General features: G+C 44.5%; 1 protein-coding gene across 1 annotated transcript in view; it reads left to right on the forward strand.

Moving 5' to 3' along the window:
* The first annotated feature begins 7,577 nt into the window (after positions 1 to 7,577).
* The window catches only part of KCNG3 (potassium voltage-gated channel modifier subfamily G member 3), a 38,625-nt gene continuing 31,022 nt past the window's right edge, over positions 7,578 to 15,180 (forward strand). The window contains exon 1 of the mRNA XM_058551353.1: positions 7,578 to 8,747. Coding sequence (XP_058407336.1) covers positions 8,083 to 8,747 — 665 coding nt within the window. The 5' untranslated portion in view covers positions 7,578 to 8,082. The remainder of the gene's footprint in view (positions 8,748 to 15,180) is intronic.

Consider the following 15,180-nt stretch of genomic DNA (forward strand, 5'->3'; position numbering starts at 1 on the left):
GAGCGTATTGTTTGCTAACTTGTGAGAACATGAGTCTCAGGGAAAACTGAGGCAATGGCTGTGTTTTTTTGGCCATAGAAGGGTAATGGGATCACATACACCAGAATTGGATTATTTTATCTCCAGTTAAGAACTGGAGAAAAATGGTCTGTATTTTAAATCCTGTACCTTGGAAAAAATGCCACTGCTGCTGAAGAGTATATCAATTATTAAGTGCGGAGCCAATGCTATTTTGGTTGCATCTACAATAAGAAGATCATTTCCAGGAATACCATACGCTTTGCTTCAGTCAACCCCAGCCCAATCTTTCCTCTGAGGCAGAAATAATAGCTGGGCGTAGGGAGGAGGAGGGCTGAGATAGTGGAGCAGGGAAATATTGTTACAGGGACAGAAGGATAAGAACAGCAGGTGTTTTTGAAAGCTGACTCCTAAACTAGTTAATTCTAGTTCATTAACGTTGATAAAGGCAGCTCTCATCTTTGCAGAATGGATAGAACACAGCGGGGAACTTTCATTCATTTTGAAAATGTCTTTGATTTTTCTCTCGGACTGTTTGAATATGTCCTGTGATGTAATAAGGGGTAGAGTCGGGGAATCCCTCTCGCTCTCTCTGCTTGGCTCTTTCACTTCCTTCCTGTCTGGGCTCAAGGCCTGCTTTCCCAGAATGCTTCTCCTCCTGATCTCGAGCACCCAGTCAGGCAGTGGGGTCTCTGAGATGCCAATCCACCTCCAGGGCAACAGCTTTTCCATATTCCCTATTGTTCCTGAGCCAAGACACACAGAACCTTCTGATCCACATCCAATCCTTTCTGGACAGTTTTATAATTTTACTTATTTATTTTTTTTCCCCCAAAGCCCCAGTAGATAGTTGTATGTCATATAGCTGCACATCCTTCTAGTTGCTGTATGTGGGACGCGGCCTCAGCACCGCCGGAGAAGCGGTGCGTTGGGGCAGGCCGGGGAGCCCGTACCGGGGCCGCCAGCAGCGGAGCGTGTGCACCTAACCGCTAAGACACGGGGCCGGCCCTGGACAGTTTTATTTATCTTTTTGGTAACAATTTTGAAGTGTTTGATTCAATGGCAGATAGTTCTTTCCTTTCAGCCCCTGGTCTGCTTCCACATTATCTCCTTCCTCCAGGGACAGGTATGGGTGGGTGATGGGACATAGACACGACTAGAGCTGATTCCAAGAACTTTTCTAACACATCTGGTAGGTAAGGAATATAGGGGTGCTCAGTGGCCCAGGGTTGGGGTCTGCTAAATGAGTAGAGCTTCTGTAGTGCTTTGAAATGCCAGGAAGCTGGCATACACTGTAGGTACAGTGGGAAAGCAGTGCCAAGATCTTCTCTGCTAGTATGCCAACCATATAACAAAATTGAAGTGGTTTTTCAGAAAGAGCCTGGATTTCCCAAGTTGGTCAATTCCAGCCTCAATGTGTGTATACACTGATACTGCCAATTCAGCACTCAGAGAATATTATTCTAAGTAATAGTCATTCATTCCTTCACTCAACAAATAGTTACTGAGCTTCAACAAGGAGCCTGGCACTGTTCACCGCTGTGAACTAGACCCTGGGTCCCTGCTCTCAAAGGGAGCGAGCAGAGTCTGGTGGGAGGACAGATGATAAACAAGATATAGGTGGATGAGCAAGATAATTTTTTTTATAGTAATAGGGAATGAAAAAATAGGTTGATATGCTAGAATGGGTGGTCGGGGAAGGCCTCTCCAAGGAAGCGACATCTGAACTGAGAGCTGACTGACAAGAAGGAGTCAGTCACGTAATGCTCTGGAATGTTTCAGGCAGAGGGAGCAGCAGGTGGTCAGCCCCAGATGTAACTGAGCAGGGGGGGAGGCAGGATACACCAAGGATGGGCCTGAGGAGAAAGAGAATTTGGTCGGAGGATATGTGGGATTTTCTTTCTTTTTTTTAACTATTTTTTTTAACCTGAAAATATAATTCTTGCACTCCATTAAAAAAAAAAGACAAAGGGTTTACAATAACCAATAACAAGTAGGTCTCATATCTACCCTAAACTTCCCAGTCCCTCAGCCAGGAAACAACTACCCATAACTGTATTTTATGTATCCTTTCAGAAATCTTATCATGTATCCATATCTATATATCTTTAATATAAAGAAGGAATAATTTAGCCCACAGCCCAAGACCTAGGCTTTTTTGTTTAGCAATATGGCCTAGAAATGGTTCCATATGAGCCTGTATGAACAACAGCACTAGGTCCATGAATATGTCATTATTTACATAACTAGTCCCCTAATTATGGAAATTTAGGTTGTTTCTAGACTTTTGCTATTGAAAACAACGCAATGATCTTTAAATATACATCTTTGTGAAATATGTGACTATATCTGTAGGATAAATTCCTGGTGTTAAAATTGCTAGATACTAGGTGTGTGCATTTCATTTTATTTATGTATTTTTTTGCTGAGGAAGATTCACTCTGAGCTAACATCTGTTGCTAGTCTCCCCCTTTTTGCTGAAGAAGATTCGCCCTGAGCTAACATCCGTTGCCAACCTCCCTCTATTTTGTATGTGGGTTGCCACCACAGCATGGCCACTGACAAGTGGTGTAGGTTCGGACTCAGGAACCAAACCTGGGCTGCCAAAGTAGAGCATGCCAAACTTAACCACTAGGCCACCAGGGCTGGCCCAGGAGGGTGCATTTTAAATTTTAATAGACATGGTCAAATGTGTGCTGAGAATTTTTACACTCTGGAGAAATTGGAGGGACTCTTCTTTATAAATGTTGTGAAAGAGTGCCTTCTGGTTCAGTCTGAAGGAATAACTGTCAACATTCAAAAATAAGCTTAAACGAAGCTCGAGGCTTAAAATTTTTATTTTTACTTTTTTATTATGGACAATGTGAAATAAATACAAAAGGAGCGAGATTAATATAATGAAGCCCCATCACCCACCTTCAACAATGATCATCTCATGGCCAATCTTGTCTCATCTATATTCCCATCCACTTGCCCCTGCCCTTGATTATTCTGAAGCAAATATCAGACATTATATCGTCTCCTCCTTAAATATTTCAGGATATGAAAGTGACTTATTTTTGTGCGTGTGTGTGAGGAAGATCAGCCCTGAGCTAACATCTGATGCCAATCCTCCTCTTTTTTTTTTTTTTTTTCCGCTGAGAAAGACTGGCCCCTGGGCTAACATCTGTGCCCATCTTCCTCCACTTTATATGGGACGCCGCCACAGCATGGCTTGACAAGCAGTGCGTGGGTGTGAGCCCGGGGTTCCGAACCCGCAAACCCGGGGCTGCCGCAGCAGAGCGCGTGCACTTAACCACTTGTGCCACCGGGTCGGGTCCCCCCTTTTCTTCTTAAAAGCAGGAGATAAAACCCTGACATGGAATATGTCCTCCCTGAAGCAGGAGGAAAGTACCATTTTTATCATCAAGGACGGGAAGCTCAAGCTGAGAGAAGTCTGTATAAACAGAACTTGTTAAACAATTCTTGTCTTCCTTTAGTCTCCCCACATATTTTAGTTACTTTTCCACAATTGCCTCTCTTTGCTCAACCTAGTATAAAAGCATTTAGGTTCTGCCACTTCTTTGGGTCTTTATTTCCTTATGAAGGCTCCTGTGTCATGTAAAAGTTATATTAAATAAATTTGTATGCTTTTCTTCTGTTAATCTGTCTTATGTCAATCTAATTCTCAGGCCCAGTTGAAACTCCTAAGAGGGCAGAGATAAAATTTTACCCCGCCTATAATGATTACACAGTGACCCTCTCAAAGCTGGAAATCTGATGAAGATAGTGTTCCTTTTGCTTGCAGAGGAGCATAAAGTGTCCTGGAGCAGAGAAGAAGGCAAGGATATTGGTGTGGGATGGGGATGACATGTCCCTCTGGTGGCTTCTCACCTTTAAGAATGGGGTCCATATTTTGAGATGGTTCTGAGGGCGGTTTAGTGAAAGTTGCAGCTTTACCTTCTATAGGGGTAATTGTGCATGGTGGGAGAAGTCATTAGAGTCTTTCATTTATGTAAAATTAGAGACATTGGAAGACTATGTTTCCATTCAAAAAGCCAACTCTTTAAAGCATCCACTGATTCTGCAGATGCTGAGAAATAAACTGGTGTAAACACAAATACTTGGAAACATCAATCAACAGCAGAGCAAGGGCTTTTTAAAGCAAAGTTGGTAATTAAGCTGCAAGGACCAGCAGTGCCCACAGGGTATTTCAACTTATAAAGCGTGGGGGCAGGATGTTCAGAGTCTCTAAACACATCCAGTCATGCAGTGTGAAGTGTTGGAGGAATCTCTGTTCAACACAGACTCAGTAGTATAAAGGTCACAACTTTTCACTGAATTATTGGTGTTTCAGGTTACTTCTGATTGGTCATATTTTTAGATGAATCAATTCACTTGTCCAATTTGCATTTATTTAGAACCCAGGAATGAGAATGAGCAGTTTGGGCTACTACAAGCATACATGAAGTGAGATTTTTTCCAGAGTCATGCAGTGAGCTATATACCACCCTCATATTATCTCATTTAATCCTCACATCACTCCTTTGATACAGCAATCATTATCTCTGTTCTGTGCATGAGAAAACTGAGGCTCAAAGAGGTTAAGGAACTTGCTCCAGGTTACTTAGCAAATAAGTTGTGCAGCCAGGATTTGAATCTAGGGAGGGCCCTAATAACCAGCGTGGACTTTATTGTACAGACAACTTGTAATTTTGTAGATCTTTTAGGTTCTTGAACTGAGGGATGACGATGAAAATGAACAGACGGAAGAGCTGTCTGGTGGCATAATACAGGGTTCACAGAGGGAAAAAAGAACAAGAGTGCAGAGAGATCAGATAGAAGGCTGTGGCAGCAATGCAGGCCCCAGAGATGGAGTGACTAGAGTTATGAACTAGAGAACCTGGTTCCAGCCTTGTCTTTACCATGATGCTGCTGGCCGGGGAACCTCGCCGGGCAAGCAACAGTCACATCTCTGAAGCCTTGTTACTCCTCCCTAAATAATGGGTTGATAAATTAAGACTAGAAAATCTCTCAGTTCTTTCAAACTCTAAAATTCTGCCTGATGCCTTTAAATTTTAATGCATTCTAAATATTTAGATATGAAGACCCAAAATATCATCCAGAATCCAGAAAAGAATTTAGATGTAATAATTCTCCCCACAATCTTCTGTTCAAAGTACAAAGGAATAGAATTGTTTTTAGGAATGCTTTCTAACCAGATTAGCTGGAGACAAGCCAATCATTTCTGCATCTTACTGTTTCCTTTGTTTAAGAAAATGATTTGGGTATTGCTGCTGCAGCAGTAGTTGATGATATTAAAACCAAATAAGAATATTACTCTTGAAACAAATGAAATGATTTAAACCTATCTAAGAAATTTTATGAAAACATACCTAGGAGGCACAAAGTGCATTGTCATCAAATTAATTTGTTTCCTAAACTCAAATTTAATTTAATATGTGATATTTCTTCAATGGGTTCAATCAACAGACTTTAAAGAGATTTTAGATAGAGAACACAGGAAATAAATATAGTAATGTTGGAGCAAATAATCAACAGAATAGTTGTTCTGTGTTCTGTTGCTTGTGATGCTTCTAGAAACTATTTTTAACAACTCCCTGAGGAATTGGCTCTCGCTGGTGTGAAGGCAGGCTCTTCTCTTGGCTCACATCTGCAAACTTTTCCCCATCCTCATAATTCTATAACAAATCCATTTCCGAGCCCTGATGAGCCCTTGGTCTCCGTGTTTCTCAGAACTGACCCTTCCTCATCTACAAAGATTTAGGGGTGGAGTTTCCATTCCTGGGTAGCAGAAATGGCCTTTTTAGAATAAACCAAGGGGTAAAGGAATCCTCCTGAAATAAAGCTTTCATCAAGCCATTTCTTTTATTAAAACTTTCAGGGATCCCATTGCTTATAGGATGAAATCTAAATGCTGCAGCTGAGATCCCCATCTTTCAGCCAAGCAAACGCATTAGTTTCTTTACCAATTTTAATCCTCCACATCTGAGATTTTGCTACTTGGAATGCTCTGCTCTTTCTCTCTGGCAGCTCATGACCATCACCTCCTTGGATTCTGTCTTGAAACTCATTTCCTTCAGGATGTTTTACTGGTTTAGCAGTTACTTAGCAAACAAACAACTCCTGTTTTTGAGCTTTAAGTGCTTTTAAGATAAATTATCCAAGTCTGGGGATAAACAATTTATAGAGATTTTCATTCCATAAGAAACCACCCAGAGTGATTTTATTTTGTGAGAGAGATCACTCCAATTTTTAGGTCTCTGCTTTTTCGCTAGGAATCCACACTAGAACCACACTAGCAAAATGACTCTTTATGGTGACCTCTAGTGGGCACGGGACAATCCTACAAAATTATGAAAAGTGAAGGGCAAAGTAAAACCCTTCCCAGTAACCAGCGGGGTTACTCTGAGGTCAGATGACCGCATCCCACCCCACCCCACTCTTATTTTTAATTCCAGTATTTGTTTTTGCATTTAACATAGTTTGCCTTACAACTCACCTGTTTCGCCTCTGGCGGGCTCTGCGTGGGCTGGGCTGCCGGTGTCGGATGTGGTGTGAATTGCTGGTAGCAGTTTAAAATAATCTCTGCCAAGGTGGAACCCACTCCCTAGGCATCCACCAGAGCGCAAGGCAGTTCGCTCTGAGGAGCCTTAAAGGGCTCTTCAAGCTCCGAGGACCGATGCTGCAGCCGGCTTAGGGGTGCACGGGGGAAATCAAGACATTATAAAAAGGAGGATGCAGACGAAGGCAACGGGAAATTCTGTTCTTGCCAGTGGCAAGGCGATTCTCCCCAGACTTTCACCCCACTCTACAGGGAGCGTCACGAGGGGGTCCAGGCGCGCTATACATAGGCGCCCTCTTAGGACTGACGCCCCAGAAAGCGGGGGTTGGGGCCGCTCCTCTCTGTCGGAGGGCGGGCGGCACTGAGGCTGGATGCTGGGGTGTGTGGCCGCCTTCGGAGCACGCGGTACGTGAATCTCCGCGCCGGGAGAGGAAGAGCAAAGTAGGCAAGAAAAGCAATTGCTGGGATGCCTTCTCTGAGAAATCCTTTGGGGTGGTCTCAGAAACCGAGCTGGGCTCCGGATAGTTTCTGGAAAAAGCTCTCCAAACGCCGTCTGTCCCCGCCCCTCAAATCTCGCACCCTAGTCCTCACCCTTCCTTACCCCCCTGTCGCCTCACTTTGGGTGCTGTTAAAAGGGCCCTTGGGGGCTGCCCAAGTCATCCCGATAGCCCGGGGCGGAACGCGGGAGCAGGCACCCCGGCTGCGAGGCTTTGCTCCCCCCTCCAACCGGGGCTCCCCGCTCCTCGCATCCCCGCCTCGGGACCTCTCCCGGCCACTGCGGGCGGGAGCGGGGCGGGAGGACGGCGTCAAGAGGCGGGGAGCCCGAGGTCTAGGGCGGGGCGCCGGGGAATCCCAGCCCGAGCGAGCCCGGGAGGTGCGGGCGCGGGCGGGAAGAGGGCGGCGCGCGGAGGGAGGTGAGCGGAGCGGAGCCGGGAGGCGAGGAGGGGGAACCGCGAGGAGGCCCCGCCCCCGCCTCTCGGAGCCGGCTCTTCGCCGCCTCCGAACCCGCTCACTTTGCCTCTCGCCTCTGGACGGCGGCGGGGCGGTTGCCAGAGCCGGGCCAGAGGGAGCACCGGGGACCCGGAGCCATCCCGCATCGGCGCGTCCTCTCGGCGCCCGCACCCCTCAGGAGGGACAGCGCCGCCGCCTTGCAAGGGCACCCCGGCCTCGGAGGGGACATCCCCAGGGCGCAGGAGGCGGCGGCGCTGACAGCCTCGTTCTCGACCAGTGGGGCGCAGCGCTGGAGCGAGAGGGGACTCCCTGGCGACCTGCAGGTACCACAGCGCGGAGGGAGCGTTGCTACCAGCGACGGTGGGCTGCCCAGGAGGCTAGAGCCGAGGGGCCCCCGAGCCAGCGAAGGGCAGCAGCGGAGCCCCGAGGGGGAGCCGGCAGGACAGCCCGCGGGCCCCGACGGCGCGCTCCCCCGTCGGCCAAGGGCAGGCAGACCCCGGGGGGCGGCGGCGGCGCCCTCGGGCCTCGGGGCCTCGTGGCGGCCAGCCATGACCTTCGGGCGCAGCGGGGCGGCCTCGGTGGTGCTGAACGTGGGCGGCGCCCGGTACTCGCTGTCCCGGGAGCTGCTGAAGGACTTCCCGCTGCGCCGCGTGAGCCGGCTGCACGGCTGCCGCTCGGAGCGCGACGTGCTCGAGGTGTGCGACGACTACGACCGCGAGCGCAACGAGTACTTCTTCGACCGGCACTCGGAGGCCTTCGGCTTCATCCTGCTCTACGTGCGCGGCCATGGCAAGCTGCGCTTCGCGCCGCGGATGTGCGAGCTCTCCTTCTACAACGAGATGATCTACTGGGGCCTGGAGGGCGCGCACCTCGAGTACTGCTGCCAGCGCCGCCTCGACGACCGCATGTCCGACACTTACACCTTCTACTCAGCCGATGAGCCGGGCGCGCTGGGCCGCGACGACACGCGACCCGGCGGTGCCGAGGCGGCCCCTTCCAGGCGCTGGCTGGAGCGCATGCGGCGGACCTTCGAGGAGCCCACGTCGTCGCTGGCCGCGCAGATCCTGGCCAGCGTGTCGGTGGTGTTCGTGATCGTGTCTATGGTGGTGCTGTGCGCCAGCACGCTGCCCGACTGGCGCGCCGCGGCAGCCGACAACCGCAGCCTGGATGACCGGAGCAGGTACTCCGCCGGCCCTGGGAGGGAGCCCTCCGGGTAGGACGCACTGCTGCTCTGCTCGTCCCATCCGTCCTGTCGCGTCTGTCTGTCCCGTCCGTCGGTCCCGTCTCCGTCCTGTTTGCTTCTGGGAGCCCTAGCCAGGCTGGGTTCAGGGCCCAGCGAGGCCCCAGGCGCGGCCAGCCAAAGGATGGCTTGGTGCTTTCTCCTCACCCCAGTTTCCCAGGCACAAGCCGGTTCTGGCCCATATACTAGACGCTTCTCTTGAGGGCGAATAGCCAGGCGTGGGGAGGGTTAGATAGAGATAAATAAACCTCCCATCATTTTAGCTTACTTTTGAGCAAATGGCAACCGGTTAATTAGATTTTAATAAACTTTTAGTGTTAGTATTCAATAATTGAACCTTGGGCTAAGAGCAGTTTGAATTATTTGTCAATTTTGGGTGGTATTTGAATAGATGAAGTCTTGCTATCTGAAATGTGATCTGCTATACACTGCCCACACATTCTATACATTCTGCATGATATGTGCTGTAATGGAACTGTTGTATTCTAAAGGAGATTAACAACGAGAGACTCTAAATAATGGATGTCTGTGCCCTTTGCTCTCTTCTTTTCCTGCAAAGTATGGAGTTAGCAAAACACCTGTCTGCCGTTTGGTACCAAAGATTCATGCTGCGACTTTCAGAAGGCTCTGAAGTATGGGGAGGGAAAAAACTGTTACCTTGGGAAGGGAGAAAAATTTAAACTACCTTAAATCTAGAAACAGTCTTGGAGTAGTTAATGTTTTTTCTTTTCACTTGACTAGGGTGACAGGAAAATATTTTCATCTTTCCTAAGGTCGTGCTTACCTTTCTACAGTGATAACATACATAGTTTTTAGTGCTAATGAGTTTATTTTGCATATTTGGTGGGAGGAATAAACAGAGTAAAGTTGGACTTGCAAGGGAGACACTCTCTTTGGGCACAAACACAAAATCGTATATTCTGTTTTACCTTTGATACTGTTTTAAGATTCCCCCTCCATTCGTTTTTTAAATAAGGTTGCACCTGGTAATCTTTTCCTAATAGGCATGTGCACATTTCCAGTGGTGCTATGTGCCTTGATATTGCAGTGGATTACTTCCACATAATATTCTTCCTCTGGAGAGTAAAGATTTTATTTAAGTCTAAGAAGTAGATAAAATTGTCTAGTACCATGGAGTCCATTACTGATATGCCATCTTGGCATGAAATTCAAGATACGTGCTTTGAAAGGAAATTCATTAGGAAACTCATTTAGTTTAGTGTATTAGGTTCTAACTGAGTTTTCGATTTTACAGATAAGAATCACTTATTTGGTTACCCCATAAGTACAATGAAATTAATTTATATACCTAAATACATAAGTGCCCTTGATTCTTCCAGAGGGCTATAGGAAAATGAGCCATAAATGATTGGCCTTGAAATGATTCACTAGTAATTGTAGAATTCTGAGGTTAGTGAAGGTTCAAGATACATTAGCAAAGGAAACAGGAGAACTGAGTTATTAGTACGAGAATTGAGTTATTAGTATGAATATGGAGGGAATTGGCTAAATCAGTATGTAAGCAAAAACAGTGAAATAACTGGATTAATAATTTTTGGTTGGGGGTTGGAGGGAGTTTTGGGAGAAGGGGAAGCAGTTTGGGGATCTTTAATGTAAAGCATTTGGAAAGAAATGAGAGACGTGAATAATAATTTTAGGGGGAGAGAGAGAGAGAAAGAAACCAAAAAGAAAGAGACAGATGGAAAAGAGGAAGACTGGAAAAGAAGTGAAGGAAGAAGATAAGAGTAATGCTTCATCTGTGTATATGTATCTTATGTATGTATATAATTCAAGTCAGAACTGTTTCCTAGATACCCAGATATTTCAGGCGAAAGCATGTTTTTCTTGGCTTAATGGCCCAATTTTAAGCTTCACTTTCCGAGTGTAAGTATATGAAACCCAACTATAATCCCAAACAGATAAACTGAAGGATAATGAAGCACTGAGGAGGCTGCATGTTATGGAGCGAGCCTCCCACGGGCCTCCTCCAACCATCAGGGCCCCTAAGCTGGCACTTTGTAGTCTCTCAAACCCTGCTTGCTTGTGGTTGCTGAAATTAGTCTTTCTAAAAAATGATTCTGATCATTTGACCACATTTGGCATCTACCAGATAAAGTCGAAACTTCTTTCTTGGCCTTCAAGGCTCTTTACGGTTTAACCACAATCTGCCTTTCTCGGTTTATCCCATCATAATTTTCAAGCATCTTTTGGGTATCTGCTGTGTCCAAGGCACTGTTGGTGTTCTAAATATTGTAAGTTTTTTTTGTAAAGAAAAGATATCGAGTTGGTAAGGTAGGAATCAGAGGCACAATTGATCAACAATTGAGTTGAGTTGTTCCGGGAAGGCCTTCATGGTGGGGAAGGGTGGAAACAAGCCATCTTTGGAAAGTTGCAGAAGTTATGCACTGTCCAACACTGGCAGGGGCTATCATTTATATAAACTATGGTGTTCACAACCTTTTCAACCATGTGTGCCCCTCCTGAGAACAAAATAAGGAGAATTTTCTAGGTAAAAGGAGCACCATGGATTAGGCATGAAATTTGTATATTATGTTTAGGAAGCATGAGTCCAGTGATAGAGTGAGAGGTGGATAGAGAGCAGATGTTAGAAGGCCTCGAATGAGAGGCAGAATAATTTTATTTTGCAGGCAGTGGTTAGCCATTGGTGGGTTTGGGGTGAGTGGGTTATGTATATAAAATAACGAATGTCTTGAGTTGTGTACCATGAATTAGAGATAGGGGAGAGTGGAAACAGGGGGATGAGTTTGGAGATGTTTGCAAAAAGAGGGAATGAGAGCTTGGATTGTTTTGAGGTGGTGAGAATGGAGAAGAAATGACAACTCTGGGAGATATTAGGAAGAATCATAATTAATCCAGGGCATTGGAAGTTTACAGGCATCAGGGACAGTTTAAGTGGACTTCCAGGAGCTAGGAGCACTCCCTACCATCTCCAGGCCACATTTGTCTAGTCTGGCCTGCTCACTTGTTCCTGAACCACCTGAAATTTGTCCCTTACTATGCAGTCCCTTTCCTCTTGAAATTGAGTCATCCATCACACCCAACTCAGATTCTATTTCTCTTTTGAAGCCTTTCCTGACTACCCTGGTAGATGTGATGTTTTCTCCTGAATTTCTTGAGGGGTTGTTTATTTGTATTACTTATTTGGCGTCTGTAATATCTTTCCTAGCATGGTAGTTATTTTTTCGTATAACTATGTCCTAACTCTTAAGCTAGAGGAGATGAAAAGCCCTAGAAGGCAGCTAAATTCTCTTATACTATTTATTGTGACAGCATCTTTTAGAAAAAATTATTATTCAGGCACAATAAATATCTATTGTTTATATTACATTTCAAAATATAACCTCCGAGGAATATATCTTCCGTTGCATAGACTGAAGAGCTGTGCAGAGTAAGGCTGTGGACTTCAAGCGGTGGAACTTTTAGTTGAGGAGGATCAGGAGGAGGGGATCCTGTGCTAGAATGAGAAAAAAAGTCTATTAAATCAAGGAATAATTATTTATCAAGTACTTATTGCCAAGAGGAATAAAGAGAAGCATATGATTTCTTTTTATTAACTGCTGAAATTTTAGAATAGCACACAGTCTGAAATTTGGAAGAAATCTTGAGAGATTTTCTAAATCAACGATTTGAAAACTTTTTGTGTATGGATATAATCCTTTTAAATTGGTTTGTTTTGGAAGCTTAATAATCATATACGTAAATAATGGTTTAAAGTTCAAAAGCTACAAAAGCAAGCCTTTCTCCATCCCACAGGCATTCATTTCTTTTCCCTAGATATAACCAAAGTTACTAGTATTTTGTGTGTCGTTTCAAGGACATTCCATATGTTTACAACCATGTCATATATATTTACAAATAACAAAAAAAAATGTGCAGTAACTCCTGAAACTTGCTTTTTTTTAACTAACCAGCATGTCATGGAGCTTATTCCATACGAGTAAATAAAGAGCTGCCAATTCTTTTATGCAGCTGCTTAATATTCTGTTGTATGGCTGTCCCATAATTTCTGGATGTTTCATTTGTGTTGTTTCTTGTCTGTAGGAAACCCTGTAGTGAAGATCCATGAACATGTACATTATTTTGCTTTTATGAAAGTGTATTCATAGGATAAATTCCTGAGAGTTAAGATATTGGGTCAAAGGGCATGTGCACTTGTAATTTTCATAGAAAATTCCAAATTGCTCTCCAAAAAGATTATATCACTTTATACTCCCACCAGCAATGTGTGAGAGAGCGTGGTTTTTCATACTCTACAAAGTGTTATTATACTTTTGATCTTTACCATGCTGAAAGGTTAAAAATATCTAGTAGCTTTAATTTGTTTTTGCCTTATTTTGAGTAAAATCGTGCATCTTTACATATACTTAGGAGTCATTTATCTTACTTTTTTCTGAACGATTTATACCTTTTCCTTATTTTGTCAATGACTTTCTTAGTTTGAAGATTAAAAAAATATATTAAGAAATTAGCCCTTTGTTTATGAGTTGCAAATATTTTGTTGTCTAATTTAGGACTCCATTAAAAGAAAATTGCAATGGCAAAGAACATAGTAGTTGTGCTTTTAACGTCTATTTATTGAGAAAAGATACGTAATGATTTTAAAAAATCGTGACTTCTTACCATTCATCAGCCATTTTTGACTCCTGCAACTGTGCCAGACACTGGATACGGAGGTACATAAGACAGGGTTCCTACATATGACCCAGCTATCCCACTACTGGGTATTTATCCAAATAACTTGAAATCAACACTCCAAAGAGATCTATGTACCACTACGTTCATTGCAGCATTATTCACAATAGCCAAGATGTGGAAGCAACTCAGGTGCTCATCAACTGATGAATGGATAAAGAAGATGTGGTATATATATACAGTGGAATACTACTGCCATAAAAAAGACAAAATCATCCCATTTCTAACAACATGGATGGACTTCGAGGGTATTATGTTAAGTGAAATGAGCCAGACAGAGAAAGACAAACACTGCATGATTTCACTCATATGTGGAAGATAAACAAACACGAGGATAAAGAGAACAGATTAGTGGTTACCAGAGCGGGAGGGGGTTGGGGGTGGGCAGAAGGGGTAAAGGGACACATATATATGGTGACAGATAAAAATTAGACTGTTGGTGGTGAGCACAATGCACTCCATACAGAAACTGATAGATAATAATGTACTCCTGAAATTACGCAATGTTATAAACCATTATGACCTCAATAAAATAATTGAAAAAAAAAGACAGAGTTCCTACTCTCATGATGGACTAGTGGCAGTAGTGGGAGGTGGGGACAGACAACAAAGTAGGCAAAAAAATAAGAATTTCAGATAGTGAAAGAAAGTCAAATATGGTATAGAACACAGCAGGAATGCTCCTTTGCACAGGATGTGACAGGAGTTGAGACCTGAACGATAAGAAAGACCTAGCCTTGAAAGAGGGAGGGAAGAGTGTTCTGGACAGAGAGAACAGCAAAGGCAGAGGCTCTGAGGTGGCAGTGAGCTTGGCTTGTCTGCAGAACAGAAGGAAGGCCCATGTGGGCTAGCATTTAGTCCACGGGTGGGAGAGGGGTAGATGAGGTTCGAGGGTAGGCAGGGAGCTGTCAGGCAGGGTCTGTGTGCCATGGGAAGGAGTTTGGATTTTATTCCAAGTGTGACAGCGAAGCCTTTGGAAGGTTTTAAAGCAGAGGAAAGATATGATCTGATGTGTTTTGAAAACACCACTGACTGCCAGGTAGAGAATGGACTGAGGAGGCAATAGCAGATGCAACAAGACCTGGCAGGTGAGAGAACGTGGGGCTTGATCTAGGGAAGTAAGTGGAGACAGTGAGAAGTGATTGGATTTGGATAATATGTGGATTTTTATTATGTTACTAATAATGACTCATCTGCCAATTCTAGGGAGTGTGAGGTATTGTTTATTGAGTGAAGCCGTGCTGGGGTCCATGGGCAGTGGGGTCCCTCTTGCTTAACTGCTTTGGCCCACGTGGAGTGAGCTGTGAATCCACTTCTTTTCTACAGAATCTGCTTCCCATTTTGAGGTATTGTAAGGAGAATGATCTAGAAGAGGGATCTCCTGAGGTCCAGTGGGAGAAGGATCATGGTACCATTTTCCTTTCTGTGTAACCAAAACCATCTCATTGAGGGGACTTTCTCTTCTGTTAAAGATATTTGGTGAACACATTCACAACCTTCTTTAGCGAACAATTCTGGTAACTAGTTAATCTTAGAATGATGACGTTCTTAATGTTTTATCTGATTGATAAAACAAACTATAGATTTTTCAGGCACTTTGCTTTCTAGTAACATCTGAGTATGGTTCTGACACTGCCAAGGAGATTAATGTTCTTTTTGGCATTTTAGCATAGTCATAGTCATCTTTTAAAAT

The sequence above is a fragment of the Diceros bicornis genome, chromosome 12 (genome assembly GCF_020826845.1).
Source record: "Diceros bicornis minor isolate mBicDic1 chromosome 12, mDicBic1.mat.cur, whole genome shotgun sequence".
Taxonomy (NCBI): domain Eukaryota; kingdom Metazoa; phylum Chordata; class Mammalia; order Perissodactyla; family Rhinocerotidae; genus Diceros; species Diceros bicornis.